The sequence below is a fragment of the Eublepharis macularius genome, chromosome 9 (genome assembly GCF_028583425.1).
Source record: "Eublepharis macularius isolate TG4126 chromosome 9, MPM_Emac_v1.0, whole genome shotgun sequence".
Lineage (NCBI taxonomy): Eukaryota > Metazoa > Chordata > Lepidosauria > Squamata > Eublepharidae > Eublepharis > Eublepharis macularius.
In genome coordinates, this window is record NC_072798.1 from 63,141,896 (window position 1) to 63,165,856 (window position 23,961).

At 42.5% G+C, this 23,961-nt stretch overlaps 1 protein-coding gene across 1 annotated transcript in view; it reads right to left on the minus strand.

Annotated features, from left to right (window-relative positions):
* Positions 1–2,983: 2,983 nt before the first annotated feature.
* MYRFL (myelin regulatory factor like) overlaps positions 2,984–23,961 on the minus strand; it is a 56,866-nt gene continuing 35,888 nt past the window's right edge. The window contains exons 12-25 of the mRNA XM_054988914.1: positions 21,314–21,422; positions 20,507–20,616; positions 16,549–16,712; positions 15,100–15,163; positions 14,436–14,524; positions 14,232–14,300; positions 13,247–13,293; positions 12,661–12,819; positions 10,959–11,021; positions 7,480–7,567; positions 6,377–6,451; positions 4,296–4,416; positions 3,275–3,349; positions 2,984–3,176 (exon numbers count right to left, since the gene is read on the minus strand). Of these exons, the coding sequence (XP_054844889.1) occupies positions 3,090–3,176; positions 3,275–3,349; positions 4,296–4,416; positions 6,377–6,451; positions 7,480–7,567; positions 10,959–11,021; positions 12,661–12,819; positions 13,247–13,293; positions 14,232–14,300; positions 14,436–14,524; positions 15,100–15,163; positions 16,549–16,712; positions 20,507–20,616; positions 21,314–21,422 (1,320 nt within the window). The 3' untranslated portion in view covers positions 2,984–3,089. The remainder of the gene's footprint in view (positions 3,177–3,274; positions 3,350–4,295; positions 4,417–6,376; positions 6,452–7,479; positions 7,568–10,958; positions 11,022–12,660; positions 12,820–13,246; positions 13,294–14,231; positions 14,301–14,435; positions 14,525–15,099; positions 15,164–16,548; positions 16,713–20,506; positions 20,617–21,313; positions 21,423–23,961) is intronic.

Sequence of the window (23,961 nt, forward strand, 5' to 3'; positions counted from 1 at the left end):
GCCTGTCATAATCCTTCAATCAAAGATCTTTTAAAAGGAAAAAAAACCTTAATCCACATAGCCAGATGCTCTAAAGTTTGAGGCACTGTAGGCATAAAAACTGAATGAGAATGACATAGAATAATCCCTGGAAAAAGATGACATTGACAAATCCTTTCCTGATGGGAGAGTCACTGATAAAATAAATGCATCAGTTGTAAAACTGAAGGAGTTAATAAAATGATCATTGTTTTAAATCCCATTCATAAGAAAGCAGCAGCCACAGCCACCACTTATTCTTATTGCTTCAGACAACAAGCCATTTTATATCTGGTCATTTAAAGCAATTTCCCTTGAAGGGGTAAAGCAGGAGTCCGGGTGACTGAGAGAAAGCATTAATCAAAACAAGTTTAATCACTCAAAAGGAGCCAACCAACAGCAGGGCCTTCCCCTGACAAGGTAAGTGATTCAGGACGGAGAATGCTGGCCGTCCACTGGAAATAAGATCGGTTAGCAGAAGCAACGTTGGGAGAACTGAAATGTGAAGACGACCTTGCTGGAAAGCCAAGGGTGGATGCAATCTCATTGCTGCTCCTTCTCAACACACTGAAACTATAGCCAGCTGTTGGGAGAAACAAGTGCTCTCTGGACCCAAGCCAAAGAGAAATAGAAGGCTTTAATTCCTGCCCTACATTGATTTACTGTGTGCTCCTGGCCAAGTCTCTCAGTTCACTAGCAATAAGGCATATAAGTGGTGAGGCTCTCTGCTAGAAAACTTTTTTCTCTCTTTTTTTTTCCTGAAGGAAGAATAAAGCTGAAAGCATCTGAATTTTGATCTCTTAGAAAATGTGAGGCAAATTCATTAACTATAAATACAAAGCCCAACATAATTGTGGAAATGGCAATGTATCAAATAGTTGCTTCCTGGCATGTTTTTCAGTTAAATGAGGAAACAGAATTGTTCTAAGATTAGTTAACAATGGTTATATCATCCTCCTGCCTTTTCTCTACCATGGAAAGATCTTGATCACCTATTGTAACTTCTGCAAAGAACAGTCTTAGCCATGGGGAATTTTGGGCAGCTGGGAGCCCCCAACGCCTTGCTGCCAACTGCCCCAGCTGCTGCCTTGAAGCTCCCTGCAACCATGGAGTCGCTACCAATACACTCAGGCAGTATGGGAGGAGGGCAACCAAGTGCTGGGCCGTTGGGGGCACCCACCGCTCTATCCTGGAGCCTCAGATCACTAAGACCACCTCTGAGTACTGTTACAATTTAATATGGTCCATCTCTTAGACTGTGTTTGCACTCCAGTGCCTGATACAAAAGGAGTTTGTTGATTTTAAATGTAATCTTGCCCACACAGTTACACAGATAAGTTTGTTCTAATACCAATGAGAGTGACTGATGTCTAACCATACACAAAACTTCAGCCAACCTGGTCGGCTGCAATTGCAACCACACTATAACAGTACTAAAATTGTGACACCCTGAATCAGCATCCTGTTCTTCCCAGTCAACGTCTTATGAACTCAGGTGGCATCCATTTATTCATGATGTCTTCCATTCACTGTCTTGTTTATTGCAAACATGTGGGTATGAGTGTGGAGAGATTTGTGGCTGTGGCTGATTAGGTCATCATGAGTTGCAGTACATTGCTGCTTGTGGGCTTGAAACATACTTTCTGTGGACTGTTTGTGAAGATGTCTTTAACCTATGGAGTTTGGCAATTAGTAGTCATAGTTTTTAATACTCAAATTCTGTTTTGGTGGTTATCATGTTGCCTTGTTTCAAGGGTCACTCTTCTTTATGTGAGTAGAACTGCATCCATAATGACAGTGATACAATGAGAGTCTCTCTACATGAGACATCTTACACAGGGATGCGCAAGTGTAGGGAGCTGAGAAGCATAGTTTAATGTTAGCTGAGTAATAGTAATGTTAGCTGAGAAGCATAGTTTAAAAAGACTGAGCTGGCAGAGATTGCTCCTCAGAGAGTTTGTTAATTTCATCTTTACCTCCCTGAAGGTTCTGTCAGTTTCCTCTCTCTATCCCAGAGTAGTTTTAAAAGACAGAGCTGATGGTGATGGCTCATCAGAGGGTTTTTCAATTTCATCTTTGCCTCCCCAAAGGGGAAATGAAATTGACAGAACCTTCAGGAAGGCAAAGATGAAATTAACAAACCCTCTGAGGAGCGATCTCCACCAGCTTTGTCTTTTTAAACTACGTGTCCCAACTAACATTGCACCTCCCTACACTCAAGCATCCTCATGTAAGATGTCTTGTGTAGAGAGACTCATTTTAATGCATAACAATAAAACTAAAGAGCTGCAATGGTCCTGTTGTCCAGCTACTAAAACTGAATGCTTGCAAAGCAGATGACAAGATGAAACTCTAGGAGACTGTGGAACAAAGATGTTCATCTGACAAAGACATGGTTTTGTTTGCCATGACAGTATTACAAGGAAAAAGTAACCTGGCATACCTAAAATGTGAGATTAGTAAAACTGTGCCATCCGAAATCTACAAGAGCATTAATGCAGGGTCCTTTCTAGTTTTCAGAAAAATGGGAAATATAGGACACACACACACACACTTGCACACACACAAACACACACATTTATGGGTGAAATAGGGAGGCATTTTGCTGTCTGATTAATATGGTGGTTTGAACTAGGCTGATTCTTAAATGTATGGCAGGCATGCATCTCATTAGAAATCCTGTTGACTTTCTTTGATTTGAGAACAGTTGGACATATTGAGACTCTGAAAAATGTAAGATTGTTTCCTTGCAATTATTCTGCTATAGAGCACCCCTAAAATGAATGACTGCAGCCACTCACCAAGCAGATCAGGCAGACAGATAGCTGGATTTAAGCCAACTGAATCTTACTTAAATCAAAGTATGTTCTGTGCAAATCAGCCATCACATTGCTTTACTAGCACATGATATGAAGACCTAGAAAAACAAGTTTTATTTGCTTCCATTTATGAGGGTTAAACAGAGCTTTAGTCTACTCGGAAAAAATAATCTGACAATGAAGTTCTTGGTGACACCACAGGTGTTTCTCCACATAGGCATACTTTTTTCAGGAAAAGGGAAAGTTAGCCTTTTAGTTACATTTGCGATAAAAATAGAAGAAATAATCAGTGAAAAATATCCCAGCGTAGTTCGGGTCTGTTGAACAGTCTGCAAGATCCTGTTGGAATAAAACAAAGCATATTAAGATAGAACCCAATCAGAGATAAATGTTTTTGTTCCCTTTTTCACAGACAAATTTTGAAAACAAAGACTTACTGGAGCAGCAACACGAAAATGATATACACTGTCATACATGGAAGCTACAGGAAGATCCCAAATATGTTGGAACCCCTGCAGAACAAATGAGAAAAGAGAGAGATCACAGGCAACCAAACTTGCACTGTTATTGTTGAGATTACACCTATTCAAGAGCTGCAGTATACTGTAGTTTCCAGGCATGTGTGATTATGGCAAAAATCAGTACTTGTGAAATTGTACACATACAGAAACCAACTTGGACACATTCTTATTGTAGGAAATGTCACGTGTGGAGCAACCCTATCTCAGCATGTTTTCACATGTAAGGAGTATCACTAGGATTAGACATTCCTACAGGCATCAAGCGTTAAATGGGAAAATCACATGCAAGTTTAAAACATGACTAGTTTTAGAAATGGATTGCCCAAACTGAAGGCAGAGTGCAGGGCAGCTTGATCTTCTGCTCTGTTTCAGAGACCAAGGCTCCTGGTCTCTGCTTTGGGTGGGGGGAGATCCTCACCAAAAGTAGAACCTGCAGTTGGGCAAACCTACTCAGCATATGTTGAGCAGTGGCACTGGCTATATTTAAAAAAAATGAGGTGCCATTTTTAAAGACGAACAGCCAACCACTAGAGGCAGTATACTTTGGAACTCAGTGAGAGTTCATTGTCTCCTGCTCCAATCTAACTGAAAACCATTTTTCTCAAAAATGTACTTGGGCTTTATACAGAAATTTCAGCCAGGGTTACTCCCACATGAGGATATTCCTCACTGGGTTCTTATTGTTGCTGCAATTTGCAGCACTGGCATTTGAACTGGCAACAGAGGATCAATGCAGAAGGATTCTCCATGTAACTCCTCACACATCGACCTCTCTCCTCATTCACTGCCCAAATGCTTTTTTACTGGTTTTTAAAAAATCTGTATAGCTATAGTGTAATGATGCTATCATCTAACAATTTTTAAAATGGCAGAAAGCCCGTTGGTGGGGAAGGGGTAGGCATAAGGCTCCTGCGCACATGGCAACTAAAAGCAATACCTGTGTGGTTTCCTGAAAGGCTTCCTTCTTCTTGCGTTTGAAGGTTTGGGTTTGAGGATGGTATGAACAAGGATTCCCATAGATGGTTTTACATTGAAAGATAATCAATGGCTCTGTTGTACTTCAAGAAACAAGAATAATATGAAAAGTTGTAATATTTCACTCTACTATTCAAAGACTGTTATACTTTAACAATGCACTATGGAGCTAACAATGCAATTCTAAGCAGAATTAACAGCCTTCTGAGGGGCAAAATACATTTCACCTATAACCAGGGCTTTTTTTCTGGGAAAAGAGGTGGTGGAACTCAGGACCGCACAATGACGTCACTTTGGGTCAGCTGGAACAAGGGGGGAGTTTTTTAAAGCTTAAATCGCCCTTGGCGAAAATGGTCACATGGCCAGTGGCCCCGCCCCTTGATCTCCAGACAGAGGGGAGTTTAGATTGCCCTCCGTGAAAAAAATAAGAGTTCTTTATTGCAGGAACTCCGTACTCTGATAGGAAAGGAGGAGAGAAAGATCCTAACTACCTATTTAGTCTAAGGATGGACATGGATGGCAGGACAAGGCCTGCATCCATGCTGCCAAGATGGAGGGAGGCGAAGGAGAGAGGTGCTGCCTGGAACAAAGCCAGGAAGAGAAGGAGTGATAAAGAGGAAGCCAGGAGGAGGAAATCCTGAGAATAGCAATCTGCATATTAAAGGACAGTCAGAGTAGTAAACAAGAGTAAACAGTAAACTGAGGGACAAGCTAGAAGTGACGCCTGACACAGGTTGGACACGTGTCAGCTTCCCTCAAGTTTTGATGGGAAATGTAGGCATCCTGGTTTTACAGCTTGGCTCTCCATTACAGCTGCAAGACCAGGATGCCTACATTTCCCATGAAAACTTGAGGGAAGCTGACACGTGTCCAACCTGTGTCAGGCGTCACTTGTAGTTTGGCTCAGAGTGCCCTGACCTCTCTATCTTTCTAACTCTTTGGTTTGCCCCCCTCTGAAAGCTGAGGAAAGGGACAGTGCTGGAGCCTCCTCTTCCAACACAGTCAGACACAACACCAGGGAACTAATGTTTCATAAGGGTACTGGGGGTTGATTGTGCTCAGGATAGGAGCATGGCAGGGAGAGGAGGGGCTTCAGCTTTCCCTCCCATGCCATTTTCCTGAGCCAAAACAGCCATGGGGGCATATTTGCTCCACTGTAGGGCTCCAGGTACTTTCTTACTTTCCCATGAGGTAAGAACTGAGCTATTTTCTGAGAGTCAATTCCTTTGTGAGGCTGTGCCAATTCTAGCAATACAGTTGAGGAAAGATAACATCAAGGACATCAGAGAGACCAGGGCCATTTCCACACAGCTTACCTTGTTCCGGAGAACAGTGAAATCGCGCGAGAAGACGCTGTTATCACGCAAAAAGACGCGATAACAGCGTCTTCTCGCGTGAGATTTCGCTGTTTTCCAGAACAAGGTAAGCCACGTGGAAACGGCCATGGGAATATGTTGAATACAAAATGTGTTTAGTGCAAAATTGATGCCAGATGTTATTAAGTTTAAATTCTATGGGCCAATCCTATTTGACTGCTAAAATTTACATTTAACAGATTAAGCAACAGATCTCCTTGTGAAAGCAGTTGTAACATACAAGGAGAAAACTCACTCCAGTGATACCAATCAACTTTGGAGAGTACGCAGTTGATGGACTTGCCTATGCATGGAAGCTGATCTGCAGCTTTGTGCAACTTTGCTCACACTGCTCACTTTCCGTACGATGCTAATCAGAATTATACTCCTCTGAGCCCACTGACTTCATTGGACTTACAAGGGTGTAACTGCACTCACAATATCAGTAGCAAAATTATTGATTGGCTTTAACAATGCAACCCATTTCTATTGACGTTAATAAAGCTTGTGATATTAGTGATGGTGACAATGGCTGTTTTGGTTCAAGGAAACTGGCTCTTGATTTTGTTCTAGAAGTTCTCTTTCCCGTTGTTAAGATATATTAAGCTTTTGCCCAAACTATGATCTATATACACACTATGTTATGGAAAATAGTTTTGTCTGTAATCAAAACTGCCCCGGTACTTACTTGATTTCCAGGGAAATTTTTACCTTGATGGGTGTGTATTTGTTAATGGGAACAAAGTAACTGTAGTTTCCAGATCTAAAACGACAGTAATATCTGTGACATTTAAAATCACTAAATATGTATGAATTTACAAAACCACAAGTGGCCCAATGCACAGGACCAAAATGATAATAATAATAATAACATTTGATTTACACACCGCCCTTCAGGACAATTTAACACCACCAGAGTGGGTTACAAAGTGTGTTGTTATTATACTCTCGACAATCACCCTGTGAAGTGGGTAATGATAACAGAGCTCTGTGAGAGCCAAGCTACAAGTGATGCCTTACACAAGTTGGACACTTGTCAGCTTACCTCAAGTGTTGATGGGAAATGTAGGCGTCCTGGTTTTACAGCTTGGCTCTCCATTACAGCTGCAAGACCAGGATGCCTACATTTCCCATCAAAACTTGAGGGAAGCTGACAAGTGTCCAACCTGTGTCAGGCGTCACTTGTAGCTTGGCTCTGAAAGCTTGACTGACCCAAGGTCACCCAGCTGGCTTCAAGTAGAGGAGTATGGAATCATATCCGGTTCTCCAGATTAGAGTCCTGCCGCTCGTAACCACTGCAGAAAACTGGGTCTCAGATACTTGAATGAGAAGCAACGACGAGCAATAGCCCAGCATTAGGAACCATAATAAGTTTCTCAGCTGTTTGAATGGGCAGCGGTGATATGCAATAGCAAGTTAGCCAGCTATTTGAATGGAGAACAATGGGGAATAGCAGTTTGCTGTTCACACCAGCCAGCCAGTCCATTGCTAATTGACAAGCATTTGAGCTAAAGTGAAAATAATAATTTTGGGAAATCCTGCCCTTGTGAAAATGTCATATTAACTTGAACAGATAAACCTCTAAAACGCTCGATGACATTCACAGAAACTATTGGGGGATTTTGCAAATCCTCAACAGAAAAAGTTAGATTAACTAGAGATTATGACAAGATCAACTGAAGCAGATCTGGTTCTTCCAGTGTTGCCAGAAGCAAATAAAATGGTGGTGGCCTCTAGTCCAGGCCAGCACATAGAGTCTTTGCACTCCATCAACACATTCAATTTACCAACCTGCATTGCAGATTTTTATTGCAATACCGCTGATCAATTTTCTGCTGTGTCTGTAAGATCTGCATAGATATGATTGTTGTATCAATCCCTAAAAATAAAGAGAACCATTTTGTCTAGATGATTTCTGAAGCAGAAAAAAATGACATTAATCACACTTTTTTTTAAAAAATGAAAAATTTATGGGCAAATCACTATTAAAGAAGCAAAATATGTGGTTTGATTGAAAAGTGACACTGGTGGGTACTTCCAGCTCTGTGTGCACCCATGTACACATGCAACATTAGCAATTCAGCAGACTACAAGCCCAAGTTACAGATCTCTGGTATGCACGTGTAGCAGCAAAAGACCTTAGAAGAGACCCTGGGAATGTGCCACATTGCACAGGTAAGTTAGTCTTGCTCTCCAGTGTTTGGCCTAAGCCTGCTGCTCAATTTGACATTTGCCTGCTTCATCAGTAACTGCCCCTGCATTAGCCCTTCCCAGCACTGCCCGTTTGTTTCATCCATTACTACTACAGCTCAACTGATTCCAGGCCTGCTTGCAAGAGCTAAGACTGGCATCTGCAGTAGCCCCACATTGCTATTCTCAGGCACTAGCCCATTCAGGCCAGAAGACACAAAACAGGCACCTAAAATCATGGTGTTCATGCCGGACTTGCCTGTGTGGTAAGGAATGCCAGTAGTAGCACTTTACCCGGGCTGGTTCCCTTTGTAGGAGAGCACACTGGAGGCTTTTGACATCTTTGTAGTTAGGGAAATGCAATCTGGGTCTGGGAACCGGCAAAGAAGCCAGATTTATATTGATCCGGCATAATCTGGCTATGTTGGTTCCCCAGGCCAAACTCCAAATTGGATCCCGGCACCTAGCATCGCTGGGAATGGATTATCTGGCTGTAGGCAGCTGCCACAGGCAGCCACAGTAAAGGCGAGATAGCAGTGGTAGCTAGAGGGCAGCGGTAGCCAGAAGGCAGTGGCATGAATGGAGCCAGGCTCCATGCCACTGCACAAGAGCAAGGCAAGGCTGGCATGGTGGGGGACAAGGCAGCAGGCAGAGCAGATTCCCATCTCATTCTGCTCCTCACCCCAGCTGAGCTCTGAAAGAGCCCCTTCAAGCTGTTGCTGTTGTCAGCAGCCTTTAAACTCTGCAACTCAGCAAGCCTCACCCTCATCCCTTGCTTTAGAAAAGAGATTCTCTGTTTTGATGTTGTGATTCTCTGGTTCAACAACAATAAGCTTGCAAGGGCGTAATGTTGAACCAGAGAATTCTGAGTGGAAAGGGGGGAGCTACAGAATTTAAAAGGCTTGGAAATGTTTCCTCCATACAAAAAAATGGAGTGGCTGGCGGCAGCTTGTTCAGGGGCCCATAGAGTTGGACCCAGGGCTCTAATCCTCCTGAAATTAGGGGGTCTTTAGTGGACAGTCAGGAGTAGCTTCCCTAAAATTTGGGGGACATTGTTTAAAAATGCCCCCCCTCCCTTGGCCATTATTTCTCATAGGGAATAATGACCAGTTAAATCCAGGATTCTATAACCTGGATCTGAATTACCTGAATTTGTTTTTGGTGCACACCCCTATTTGTAGTATTTGCTTTATTTACAAATATACAGGTAGAACACAGGTGGAAGGACAGAGGCACTCCTGCAGGGCAGCTGATCCACTACCATGCATCAGATCTAGACAGGGAGATTTCTGCATTCCTCAGGTACTTTTACCAACTTCAGCAGAGTCTGCTTTCTCCTCTCTCTGTCTTTTCTAGTGTCAAAGTGCCCTTTCTTCTCACAAAGATGCATACCTGTCTAGGAGCGGACAGTGAGCCAACCCTGAAAACAGCCCCACAGTGTCCCTGTTCTCCTTCTGCCAGGGATGGTCCCCTTTCTCCCAGAAGCTCTTAGTCCTTGCCAATCTACTCAGAAACAGGAGCTACAGTGCCCAGGAGACAAGGGCCAGTGGCCAGAGTGCCACAGCAAAGCCAGCTGCTGCGGATCCTACTTTGGTCAAGCTGCCCTCCTCTCTCTACCTCTTACAGCCACCGCTCATCCTCACATTTCCCACCGGCCAGCAAGCTTAGGTGGCAGCTGGGGACATGCAGAGAATGAGCTGTGGCAATCACTGCTCACCCTAGCCTGGCCCATCACCCCCTAGCTAATGTCACTGCAACAAAGCCAGGCCTGCTTTCTTGTGGTGGTGCCAGCCAGGGGTCAGTAGATGGGGCCTGGCTAGGATGTAGGGCTACTAGGTCTGTTCTATAGTGGGAGATCTCCTGTTGGCTGCCCCCAACCCCCCTGCCACCACTTGATAGTGAAAAAATGCCAGGAAAATTGCCATTACTCGAATGGTATGAAGTCAATCAGCACATTGGGGTACCGCTGTAGGATTCTACTGAAACTCTATGGTAAAACCATAATGTTTCATTAGAATACTAAAGTATCACCCTGATGTGATGACATCACTTCTGGAGTTGCATTAAAAGTGACATCATGCCATTAAAGCAACAGCTATTTGAATTTTCCCACACCCCCAAGCCTTCCGCCAGTTACCACCACTTGGTTGGCAACCCTACTATGAGCTGCAGCTGCTGGAGGCAACTACCACATGGCTTATCCTCACATAGCCCCATCTCTCCCAGGCCCAGCCAGAGCCACTGAAGGAAACCTATAGCTGTAGCTGGGCCTGGCTTCACTGCAATCACCTGGGTGCTATCAACTGGCTGTGCTCAGATAGAAGCTGTGGCTTGTCCTTGCCCAGCCCGATTGCACCTGGCGGGCCTGGTGAGCTGGACTGTGTGGCTCTTTAGTTACACTGCCTCCTCCCCTCTGTGTCTGGTAGCCCTGGTGGTGGCTTGTCCTTGCCTGCGTGGTCCCATCACCCCTCTCCCCCTGGCCAGTGACCACCCCTCAGGAATGTTACTAGTGACTCCAATGGCTAGTTCACCTCTGTACCTGTCTGCCCCCTGTCAGGTAGATGAGAAGTCCGCCTCTTCCAGGCCCTGATGGGCACTTGAACAAAACCATTTTCCAACACTCAAGGTCTTTTAAGAAGGTATACAAGACACATTACCATTCCTTTCATCACACAGGGTAAATTGAGAAGAGACCAATCTCACAACAGTAGTGTTGCAATACAAGGGAAGAGAGAGAAAGGCCTGATGAGGACTAAATATGGCCCAGAAGGGATGGAGCATTGAGAGTAGCTGAAAAATGGTTAAAAGAAAAGCGGAATCAGCTGCTCAAGTCCCTGAGAATATCCTGGAGGGAGAATTTTGAGGGGTGGATTTCCCAGTGCCCCCAGCCCAGTAATTCCTCATGAACACCAACTTGTCTTTCCCTGAAATAACATGTGTTATAATGGATCAGAAACTTAAAAGATGCACGAGCCCTCCTAGCAACAGGCTATATATTCATAATCTCTTTAAACAAGATCTACAGATATTTTAAAACAGAAGTGTTTTCAAGAAATTCTTTTTAAAGAAAAGATGCTCACAGTCATTTCCAAGGTCAGGCTTCTCAATCCAGTTTTGTTCCAATAGTCCTTTTCTTTTATTCCCTGTAGAAAGAATGGGCATTTATCTCTTTGAAGAGGGCCTTCACAAATTGAAACAGTTGTGTGACAAAAATAAATATGTGACAGACATCAAAATCAGCGTCTATATTTCCAGAAGGTCAATCCAGGACAGGTTTGAAAAATACATGCATTCCTCTAGAAAGATCTTATGATAGTTTTGTGAAAGGTACTTTTCCCATTCTATAGTTTTGGGCAAAATTTATAGAGATGTATATCTTTTTAGAGGGGCAGAGGACATGAAAAGTGAATGGGTGTAAACACATCATGAGGATAGCAATTTTAGACAGAAAAATGGCAGAAAAGGAAACAGTTATATAGTAAGCCACTCAGCCCTCCCTATGGGTTTCCCCTTTTAAATCACAGTCCCACTGAGCATTTTCTATTTTTAGAAATTGTTGGGAAATTAACCACCATCACCACTTAGAAGAGGAAGGAATTTCCCTCAGCACTTGGGGATATATGGCAATATATAGTGCCTAGCAGGACCACAAAAGTGAAATGTGAGTGTGGCCTCCACACCCTGGAAGATTTTATCCCTCAGTGTACTCCATGATGTTTCAGTGCCCTGCCAGACAGAACTGCATAGTTGCTCCTTAAGATACCCATGGGCCACTTTCGAGAAACTCCAGGTTTCCCCAGTATATAATTGGAAAACCAGTGCTATAAAGCATGTTCAGATGGATCTACATGTATTAGTGGATTGAACCATTTAGCAAGTATGTGGTGTAAGAGGCCCAAATCATAGATCAAATGAAAAGGAAGTCAGGGACAGGATCACAGTGCAGGACAGGAGGTGGGAGTGTGCAAGTCTAACGTTCAGTCAGCAAACATCATATCATGGTTTGGCCGTACATCTAAATGGAGTCGATATGGTTAGGCAGGGGTCATTTCGTAGAAAAAGAGCTGCAGAAACTCATTAGCATAACTCATTTGCATATGCCATGCCCCTTGACATCACCTATCCTGGCTGTTTTGGTCTCAATCCTGGCCGTTCAGGGCCAAAATTGGGCCCAAAATGGCAAAAGGGGGCTGAAAATGGCCAAAAAGGGGCCCAAAATGGTCAGTATTTGGCCTCTGCTGATCCGGAGAGTGATCCACCACCCATCAGAGGCATGATCCTGGCTGTTTCGGGACCAATCCTGGCTGTTTTGGGTATGATCCTAGCCATTTTGGGCCCGAATTGGGCCGTTTCAGCCCCGATCCAGGCCAAAATGGGCCCCAAAAGGCCAAAAATCAGTGAGCGGGACCACCTGTCATGTGACCTTTTTGGAGAACTACTGGAACTGTTCCTGCGCATTCCCCCTCAAAATGAGCCCTGTGTTCAGGAGAGATTGTAAAAGTTCCTTCATTGGTGGTTTCTGAGGAAAGTCAAAGCAGATAGCGATTTGCAGCAGGTGATTGTTGGCACCTTGGAATTCTGGGCCCTTTACACTGTCTTTTTTTGACTGGCATTTCATATGTTCATCCTTGGGTATGCACAGGAATGTCACTTCCTAGAGAAATTTGTCTTCAACACATTGTGGCTCTAAAAAATGTCACTATGATTGTAAAACCAACATTGCAGAACACATCCATCCTTCTGAGCAGCAGCAATACAATTTTAGTTCATGATCTAACTTACTCTCCACATTTGTCTTCTTCTGATAACTTAGATTTTTTCTTACTGCCTGATGAAGTGGACAGCAATAAGTTTTATGACATGGCAAAATACCACAGAAATTCACTTCAGGTATAATGGCGGTAGGTTTGAGAGTTGAGGACACTGTGCTGTATCTGGTCACTACAAAAGAACAAATTCATTAGTAATGTTCACGTAACTAGAGTTTAACAAAACCAAATATCATGTCAAGACAACCCTAATACCACAGCTTGAACAACATGCACTAACAAATCATGTTCATACAGATTTTATTTTCCATAAGTAGCTTCTTCTGCTGCCATTATCTATGAAGAAGCCCAAAATGCTATTCAGCACACTGGAACTCCATGCGCTGACTACTAGAAGTCTTGATTCCCACGTACCCACCCCAGCTTCTGAAATTTTAACCACCACTGCTTGAATATTTTTACACTTATATTTGAGACCTCAGGACTAGCTTTTTAAAAGGAAAGCTAAGAGTCTATTCCAGACCTCCATAGCACAGCAGTAATATTCTTTACTTCAGCTGACAATTTTCAACCTCAGAGAATGATTTACAGCGCAGTACCTGTAAGGGTGGTGGATGGAGGCACTGACATCACACTAGTTGAATTGCTGGGAAAGGATGATAAAATAAATAAAAAGTAAAACATGCAGATAATACTCCAGCACAAAAGCAACAAGGATAATTGTTTTATCAGGTGAGTATACTGCTCTGCAGTAAAAGCTTTCAAAGTAATAACAATAAAAATAATAATACAATGGTCACCATTAAAATCATTAGAAAATCAGCAACAGTAACACAATGTGCCCTAGATCAGGGTCCTGGGGACTCCTTTGGAATTTTGACAGAGTGATGGATGCAATCACAATATGACCACTATGGGAGGCAAAGCCAACCACAAAATGGCCATTGTGGGAGGCAGAGCCAAACACAAACACACAGAAAAAGTCCATGTGCAAGAGAACAGAAGGGCAATTTTAAAAATACACTGGGAAAGAGGAATGAGAGAAAGAATCAAACCAACAATGTGGTGGCAGCTGCTGCCAACACAACATTATTTTCATCTGCACAGTCAATCAGATCTCCAATAGCCTATCAGAAGCCCTGCTGGGAAAGATCCCTACCTGGCCACACCCTCAAGTTACCAGACCTTCCAGTATGTAGTAACTAATGAAATTCATGAAGTAAAGATGCAATACATTTCCTCCTGCTCTTACTCAACAACTGAAGTTTCCAGAAAGTCCTCAGTCCCCGTGATTTGAACATTACAATAATCTAGAAGTGAACAAGTCATGGATGACAGTGGCAATATTGAAGCTTGTGCAAGAATCCCATTCCTACTCAAAGCCTATAAGAAAAGGCAGTGTGTGAAATGGCTAATGCTACTTAAGAGTAGAATGCCATCCCTTAGAGGCTTGTCAATCTTCTTAATGCTTGACTTGTTACAATGACATGTTATATACTTCAAATATGCTGATATCTCGGAGTATTTAGAACAGGAAGGAATTCAAGTCCAAATGTGTAAATGAATAACAGATAAACCACTTGCCTGTATTCGGGATAGACAATGTCTTGCTCAGGTATGCTAAGTACATAAAGGGTGGACATCGTCATCACACTGTAACGAGACATTAATTCCATAGATCCAGCATCACTGACAATGTGAGGACAGAACTCAAAAACAGTACTGGAAAAACACAAAGGAATGCCATAAAGTCTTTAGATTGCTTAGACATTATTGTCTGTTTCTTACCAGAGTGCCATAACAGCAACCAAAGCAATTACAGTCATCTGGAAAATTCTGGTACTGGACCATGACTGTTTCTTCATTGGAAAACACACCTAGAAGGGGGGAAAGCAGAGATGTGGGCTCAGATCAACAATACCTGCACGGAGAAGTCACTGCCTGTCTCTAGAACTACATAAAATATTTTGTCCGAACTTACATCCCCTGCCCCCACCCAACATTAAGATACTGATATATGGTCTGGAAAGACAAACAGGCTAGCAACTATGTATGTGCTCTGATGAAAACGATTGCATTTTCCTGGGACAAATCAGCATGGATCCAATCTGTACAGAATTGATTTTGTTACTCATGCCCCATGGAATCCCACATCTATCACATGTTTATCATACTGTACATGTGAGGAGCTCAGAGACATGCACATGGTTCTCTGTTTTATTGTACCAGCCCTGTGAAGTAGTCACCCCATGCAATGAGGTGCAATGCAGTGAGTTTTATCTCTGGTGAGGGATGACATGTGGCACAGAGGTAGCTTAGAGGGTGGAAGTTCCTATCCATATGCAAGGCTGGTCTACAGCAATGTACTTTCCAGTTTAAAATATTGATTATGACAAAGGAAACATTTCTATCAGAAATCTTTCTAATATGCTAAATTCTTAATTTTGCTCACCTTGCCAGGGTTTGTGGGAACTGATTTTCGTGAGGGTATCCAAGAAGCAGCCTGGCCAAATTTCCTGAAATGCAAATTATTCCTTACTTTCCTAATTCAACATAGCATGTAATTTAAAAGGAGAGGGAAATCCTAGGAGTAATCAGAAATAAAAACATCACAGGGAGGGAAGAAAGCCTTACACAAATAGGCAGTTGAGGGAATTAGCTTAAAGGAGACAAGCGAGAGGGGGTTATTGGGATTCTCCACCAATGTCTACGCGGATTATTCCCTTAAGAGAAATCTCAAAATAAGCCAGATAGATGTCCAACTGGAAAAGTTTTTTTTTTATTAAAGCAAAATAAAACATACAGAGAACCACACACAGCACATGTACGAGGCTAACTAAGAGGAAATCAGGGAGGAAAAGGGGAGAAAACAATTTTGAAGGAGACAGGAACCATTCTCAAGGATAGAGTTCCATAGAGACAGTAGCAAAACAACCAGCATTTTACAGAGAAGAGGCCCAAATGGGTTTGGGGTGTGTGGACAGATCCAGAACACACACACACACAGAGTCATACACTAGCAGCTAGGGAGATCCAGATATAGGGCAAAATGCTCCTTGAGGCAAGCTGCCGTCTTTGCACCCAAAACAATAGGTTTTCCGGAGGTGGATAATGAGTTTGGGAGAGGCTTAATGGATCTTCCCAATATAGGTGTAAATGGTGCTTGATGATCCTTTGAATACCAGGATAGGAAAAGCTACCAGGTTTGCTAATAACGTACGGTGGTGTTTAATCAAGGTAAGGGGTGAAGGAAGTGAGGCACGGCATGGATGGGATTAGCCAGGAGCTTCCTGGGAGCCTCCTTGTCCTCAGTTATGCATCTCTCCAGGGTGTGGAGGGGACTATTAGTCAGTCAGTCCCCCTGACTCTTCTTTTAAAATATTTTCCCAAGCTCTTGCCCTTCTGGCATCCATTTTGTTTTATTTCAGGCCTGGCAGTGCCATGAACTTACGCTATATCAGGAAGGACGTTTATGTTTTCATATCTTTAAACTACCCCTCAACAGGAAGAGAGGTCTGACTGCTAATACCTGAACACTCCAGTAAATATGTGATAGAATTATCTAAAAAGTAACTGAAAAAATTGCTTGGAATAATATAAATCCCAGTGCAGCTGAAATGCATATTTGAAGCCAATTCCATTCACTTGGAAGAGTGTATCTGATCGAAGACTGTTTTCTCAGCACTCAGAGCCTCTAAAAATTATTGGTACCTCAGTGCCATTTTGATCACAGATATACTTATTTACACAATCTCATTACATTTTGAATTCATAACACCAAAATTTGCTGCTTTAGATAATAATATGAAAACGTGCCAGTAATAATCAGAAAATTTTCAGAATAATTCTGAATTACTCGTGACATTCAGGAAGTACATGCTCACAGGAGAAATGTGGATACCTCCCTGAGTTCTTTTCACTGGTTGTTGACTTTGAACTGTTTATCCGTTTCATTTTGTCAAGGTTTTTATTCCATGCTTCCAACTCGTCTATCCTAACTTCAAGATTGTTTGTTAACTTGCAGAGCTGCTTAACTGCACCCACATTCTCCATAAAAATTTGATCCTGTAAAACAACCAGATAATTGTATCAGTAAATAAGATGTGAAAACTGCAAGAATCCCAACTGCAACTTTGGCTCATCCAAGGACTTCTGAGAATCCCAGAGGGATTTTTATTTGGTTGCTTAGACAGCAGATTCTTTCCCTTCCCAGCCCCACCATATTACATCTCAAGTTGTTTTGGAGACTGTACTCAGTTTCAGAGGTGGATTGACATGCACAAGGGCCAAGCTCCATTTCTCTGGACCCAGTCCATGGTGCAGAAGGCCATCCCCTACAACTGCCACCACCCGCATATAAGGATTCCATCCCATACAGGTAAGGAAAAAATATTTCTGAAATGACAGATCATATTACAGGCTTGTAGTAGCAATGTCAGCTGAACATTGGTAACTAGTGGGAATCTTTAGGGGATGAAGCAACATCGTGAGATGTCATGAAGTCACTTACAGATTGTACTTAGAAATGATGTTACAGTGCTCTAGAAATTTGCTCCTCTTTATGGCTTTTTACAAAAAAAAGTGTGAATTCCTAGAGCATTGTAATGTCATTTCTGGGTTCACACTGGAAGTGACATTACACATCACATTACTGCGCAACATCGCTCTCCACTTGTGCTCTTGCTCCTGCTGGAACAAAGAGACTTAGCAAGGCTTGAAGCCTAGGAGGCAGGAGCCTGCCCATTGCCCCCTGTGAGGATGGCAACCCTAGCTTGCATCCCAAGAGGTCATTAACCCTGAACTCCCAGGCACCAGCAATGGATATCCATCCCCCCTTGACCACACTTGGGCCTGTTCAAGCACTTTCAGAGGCACATGGAAGTCATTACACAGATCTTTGGATTTAGATCCTGGTCAATATTTACTTACTTCCACACTGAAGAGACCTGAAGTACATATGACACAAACAAAAGTTAATTTATAATAAATAACTGATCCTTTTGGACTACGTCAGTTCCCTCCTAAACTGCTAAATCTTTTGAGGGGGAAATAACTGGCAACAAATACTTGTGTAAAAGATTCAGCAACTAGCTAGAGTAAAAATCATGCACCATGCATGCTAAAACATTTGTTTTGAATTAATGTTGAGCCTCCACAGTAAATATATCATGGCAGACATCGGAGGTTTTTAAATGTTTGCCTCTACAAACTCTTTCCCAGAATTAGATCCAGAATCCCCCATCATACTGTGTGTTCTGTTCCTATCAGATGGTGCAAATAGGCTCAGCTGAACCATTTAACTTGCAACTCCAACATAACTTCTCAAGGGAGGTAAAAAGACAGATGGAAGAGCTGAGTCCCTTATGCTATTTCTGCAGCAGAAGTTTGGGAAGGATTTTGCTGAAGTGAGATAAATGGCACTGAACAGACCCAGCACCAACTCCAAGCTTTCTTGCAGGCCTCCTCTCATCTTTCCATTGTTTTCTTATTTATGAACTGGCTCAATTCATCCAGCTGTGAAAGAGGACTGAAATGTGAGTATTGAGTGAATATGGGCTGAATTTAGGCACACAGAAAAGCAGTTGAGAGACTACTTTGTGGCAGGCACAAAAGCAAGTATTTTCTAAATAAATTTCTAAATGTGTGATTGGCCCGACCTGTAAGAGTCCTCTTTAAGAAATTCTGCTGGTGCAGCACAGGACAAGACCACTTAGGCTGTGTTCAGATGTCACGGCAGATGGTGGTTTGATCAAATCATCCTAGTTAGTTAGGATGTCCAAATGCAGATGGTTCAGTAAAATGGTATGTGTTGCCTGGCATGAATCTAGGATTTCAAACTAAGATCTGTAGCTATTTCTTCATTGTTGAAAATATTTATATGCCACTTTTCCCCTGGATCACAGGAACCAAAGCAATGTTTAAAGTTTGTTACAAAGTTTAGTCACAGTTAAGTTCTAGCAACCAGCAGAAACATTTGGAGGTTAGGAAGCAACATCACACATTTGTAACATAGTGATAGGCAAATTCCTATAGTGGTGTGTTGTCACTTCCAGGTACAGCATTGCTCCCTGGCCCAGCTTTTTCCTCTCACCGGAGTGAAGAGCCCCTGTGGGTTCTGGAGCCTTGAGGGTAGGAGTTTGCCTGCCACACCAGAGCAAATGTCAAGCCTACTTAGGATCTCGGTTCTCTTTATTGATGTTTAGGTTGTCTGAACAGACTGATACTTTGCTCAAGATGCTCTGTCATTAATTTACTCTTCATTCTGCTTCACTAATCACAAAACAGATGCATTTTCTCTGCACAATCACTCAGGTGGTTGGGCTTGAAAGGCACCCATAGCACCAAACTTTTTATCATGCTGTGTTTTATAAAACTGCTTTTCCACACTACTGAAAACATGAAAGCTCCCGTTTAGACTGTGCATAATGTTGTTTTTGTTTCATATGCTGATAGCTGCTGCAGTGTGTTTAAGTCACACAGAACACCATTGTCAACGCCAGAGAGAGATTTTCTTTTTGATCCGATGATGCCCATAGCGTGTTGCTGCATATGCTACATAGCATAAACAAAACCTACACAGTGAGGTAAGCCCACACAATTAATCAACACAAGATATTCTATAATTTGCTTACTGAACAGTATCTTCAGGAAACTCATGTGCTTGAAACCATGTAACTGATTTTATGGTTTCATGTCCCATGTAGAAGTGATATGAATCTGCTGCCTCTCGCAGTTTGGCTTTAGAGCTTGCCCGGATCCTCATAAAATGATAATTTGTTTGAAAAGAGAAATGCAAGTCCTCATAAATCCTAAAGGATTCTTTAGTGAGTTTTCACTATATCCTTTGGATATAGTGAAAACTCACATTAGCATCTAGCTAAAAAATCTAATATACAGGAAAAAATGGTGAATTTTATCTTAACTGGTACAAACAGGGTTATCCCCTCTCCCCTGTGCAAGCTCCCTTATTCCATAAAGCTCTAGGAGATTAGAAAAAATACTAGGTCTGCATATCTTGAAAAGCCTGAAGGAAACTGGCTTTTACTTTCTTCAATAAGCATAAACTAAAGCCTAGCATTTAATTCAAATTCACTATCAATTTTGTTGAAGTCACTGGCAAATCTAACAGTTGCACAAGAGTGCAAACTCAAAGACTTAGGCCTGGTTCACAAATGTAAGATAATGAAGTGCTTTCAATGAAGTGGCAGAGACTGTCACCACCAGACTGCAGGTGGCAGGGTTACCAGGTCTGCCATTTTAGTGGGAGATCTCCCACCCTCTACTGCCTCAGCCCACCACCATGCAGCTGAGCAGCAGGATGAGGGGGATGCCAGGTAAAATGGGCAGATGGGCAGCGTACAATGCCATGTCATCACTTCTGACACAATCCACAAGTGACATCACTGTGTCAGGACCATAGAGTTTTAGCCAAATGCTAGAGTGTCCTCTCCAGAGCAAAGGGATGCTCTCCTATGTTAAGAACTCCATACAAATAAAGAAAATCAGCACAGCTGGCAGAGAAAGAGTAAACCATTTCTCCTTGCTGAGCTAGCATTCTGTGTTCATGGAGGTGTGCTTTTTGTTTAATTTGAATGAACATTCAAAGCTAGACTCCATCACACTCACTCTCTGAAGTAGTTCAGTCCATTTTACCACCTCTGGGCTGTACCATCTCATTCTTCTGCCTCTCTGGACAAGGCCGCAGAACTCATTCAGATGCAGATTGCCACAATGCTCAAGAGGCAAAAGGATATTCAAGAGACAGGACACCCCACCCCAAAGGAATGCTCCCACAGTCACTGTGCGAGGCAAACCATTTTAAACTGTCTTTCATTGTGGGATGCAGAGCTCTAGAGTACCTTGTCAACCATGAGGAAATGATCAACTCTCTCTCCATTTTCACATGTAAAGTCTCCAGCTTCTCTTATGGCTCTTGGAAGAAGTTGTTGAACTTCCTGGGCTATCACTCCTGTTTACAAAAACAAGGATATCTGTATTATCAAAAACAACCCAAATGCCCACAGAATATGATCTATGTGGTCTCTTTCTCTCAGTTCATATACAATAAGTGTTTTGTCCCCAGGGCCATTTCTAGGTGTTGAGGGCCCTTGGCAACCTGGCTTCTGGTGGGACTCCATCCCCACTATGGCTCCTCACACACGGTATCTGCAGCTGCCACAGCTGCTCACACTGGAAGATGGCAGCAATGATTTTCACCCTTGCCCCAGCGATGGGAGCAGCTGTCCTCACTTCAGATGTACAAAACGGGTTGTGCCACTTCCTTGCCTGTTGATGGTACACATCTTTCTCATGGGGAAAGTGACTTGTTTGTCCTCCTGGCTACCGTGGCGGGTGATGTGCTGGAATAGCACAGGGGGGAACAACAGGAATTTGCCCCCTCATCTTGGGCTGGGGCGCTGGTGGTTTGGCAACTTACCAAGAACACTGACCCCTGAAGCCAAGCCTGTTCTTTTTCACCACTGTAAATCCTCTTACCAACACATAATGTCTGCTTGTGATCCTTTGGTGGATTCCTCCTTTTCATTGCCCACACTGCATCTCATGTATCTTACAGTGTATGTCTGAAGAGGAAGGCAATAGAATAAAGAGGCCAAGGTGTTTGGGGAGCCATTCTGCGTGAGCAACTAGATGAGCTGACTGGATACCTGTTTCGTGTGTCTGATTAATTCCCATTACAGATGCAAACTCAGGCTTGTAGTCATATTCAACCAGCCTCATTTGTGCTATTCTTCTTAGCTGCTCATGTGTATCAACCTAATTCACAAAGACAAGGCGTTGTACGTTAAAATATTTAATACACTCAAATCATATCAAGGATTTCAGTGAATGCATGCTTTTGATACATGGCATAGTTGCAGTTATATTTCTTTTTTTTTCATTAGCTTGTTTTCATTTTTACCCATATTCCTTCTTGGATTTGGGGGTGATGGCAAAAACTTTGAGTACTAAGTCTACCACCACTTGTCTTAGAGACATAAATGCCAGCAAATCAAATGCTGGATGAGTCCTCTGTTTTGCCCTTTGGGTCAAATGGTATGGACTTATTGATAAACATATCTATCCTTTCCCATACTAAGTTCTCTGACAGTTAAAAAAAAATTACAGAATTGCTTCAGAGATTCGAGGAGGGGAAAATATGCTGGTCTCCACAGTGTTTTTTTTTTTCCACCAAAGCAGAACAATCCAAAAACTTGAAGAATTGGGTTTACCACAACTCTTCCCAGGAGAGACAGGAAAAAACTATGGGGCAAGCTAGAAGTGACGAATTACACTTGAATGGCAAGTGGACAGACTCACATGTATTCCTCCCTGTTCATTTGCGCTCCACGCAAGTAAACAGGGAGGAATACATGTGAGTCTGTTCACTTGCCATTCAAGTGTAATTCGTCACTTCTAGCTTGGCTCTTAGTTTGTTTATAACCTGCAATCACAGCATAACCAAACTGCTCTGCTAGTCTTAAATGTGACCCTTAATTGAGTTATTCGATTTCAAGATGTACAATCCTTCTAGGACTAGGTTTAAGTTTTGAGCACAGTGAAGATTTGAACAATATAGAACTTGAACCACAGCAAATGAGTTGTGAAAACAGTGGCAGGCAAGAATGTAAGGTTCAAAGGACATACATCATGCAGCTAATAATATTACTTACATAACTGTCTTATTAAGTGTGAAAATGCTCCAAAAATGCTTTTATTTGAAGAATGCCTACTGCATTATTCTTTAAGACTAAAATCAAGGTAGCTGAATCAATGGATAAAGAGGAGACAGTGTGTGAGAGACAAAGAATAGCCAAGGAAGAGAGAGAACATGAAAACAGACAAAAATCTGTACGTATTTTTAATAAACTACAGAAAACCAAGGAAAAGAGTGCTATGTCATCTCTTTGCATGATTTTTGGCAGTAGGTTGCATAAGAAGCAGATGTTCTGGACATAGTCTGCAGTGTGCTAGCCCCCAGGTGGGTCTGGACTCAAGAGTTCTTCTGGAATGACAATCAATCTCCAAGCTATAGATATCAATGCCCTTGGAATGGCAACTGTGAAGGGTGGGCTGTATGATGTTATATCCTGCAGAGCTCCCTCCCCTCAACATTACTCCCCATCTCCAACAATTTCCCAAGCTGGAGGTGGCAACCCTATAGATGCAGGAGAGTTCTTTGGGAACGAAATAGCAGAATGCTTATGTATGTATGTATGTATGTATGTATGTATGTAAAAAATGTGCATGCTGCTTCTCCAGACACCTTCTCTGGGGGCTTAGGTAGTAGAACAACCATACTATGGCAAGTAGGATCATCTTTTGGAATGATCCCCAAGGTTTAAAAAATCCACTTACAGTTAGAAATCCAGCACAGCCAGCACAGAGAGGAGGAAGTAGGTTTTTTCTCCTTGCTCTGCTAGTTTTCTATTTGCGTGGAGTTTTTTTTAATCCAAGAATTTCAAAGCAGGAATCCACTCCCTGCATTCTGGTGCAGCCCATCTTTCCTTCTCAGAGTGTAACCACCTCTATGCTACACTTACAGTGCAATCCTATGCAGAGTTATACCAGTCTAAGCCCATTGAAGTCAATGGCCTTAGACTGGATTAACTCTCCATAGGATTGCACTGTTAGTCTTAACTTAAAGGCCACCTCATTTCCATCCCGTTGTTCTGCATGTGTGAACGACTCTTGTTTGTATCTGTTCCCCAACCCTTTTAAAACTAAAAGCAGTTCCAGGAGGGTGCAGTTTTGAACAGAGGACTAGTGTACAGGGGGCACTTGTATTATCCCCTTTTAGATACACGTATTAACAGCCAGCTGGTAGGGACAGAACTAAGCAGTCTCTCTTTTACTCCAAATTGTTGCTTTCAAAGGCAGTCTTTTTAAAATTAAGGAAGCTAGCATAGAGTAGTAGCTAAGAGAATGTGCTGTGACCTTGAAGGTCTCTGGTTCAGATCTTCCTTCTGGTATGGCAGCCCTATCAGCCAATATGATGACGATAATACCAGCCTAATTACAGGGATGTTGTAAGGATTGTAACAAAATATTCTATGTGAGGTGCTTTGAACACTGTAAGTATGCAGTTGGATCCCACCAACTTTTTCAGTCAATCTCACCCAATTTCCCTCTAAATACAGCCCCTGTCCCACATAGCTTTTGTCCGTGCAGGTGCCTCAGTTCTCAACACAGACTTTCTAAGCGGTCCTTTCTTTTTCACTCACTGAAAAGCTGGTTGGATCCAACTCACTATATAAATGGTAACCATTCATTCAGACTCCTTTGCTAGTTTCAGCAGCTTGCAACTGCGGAAGCT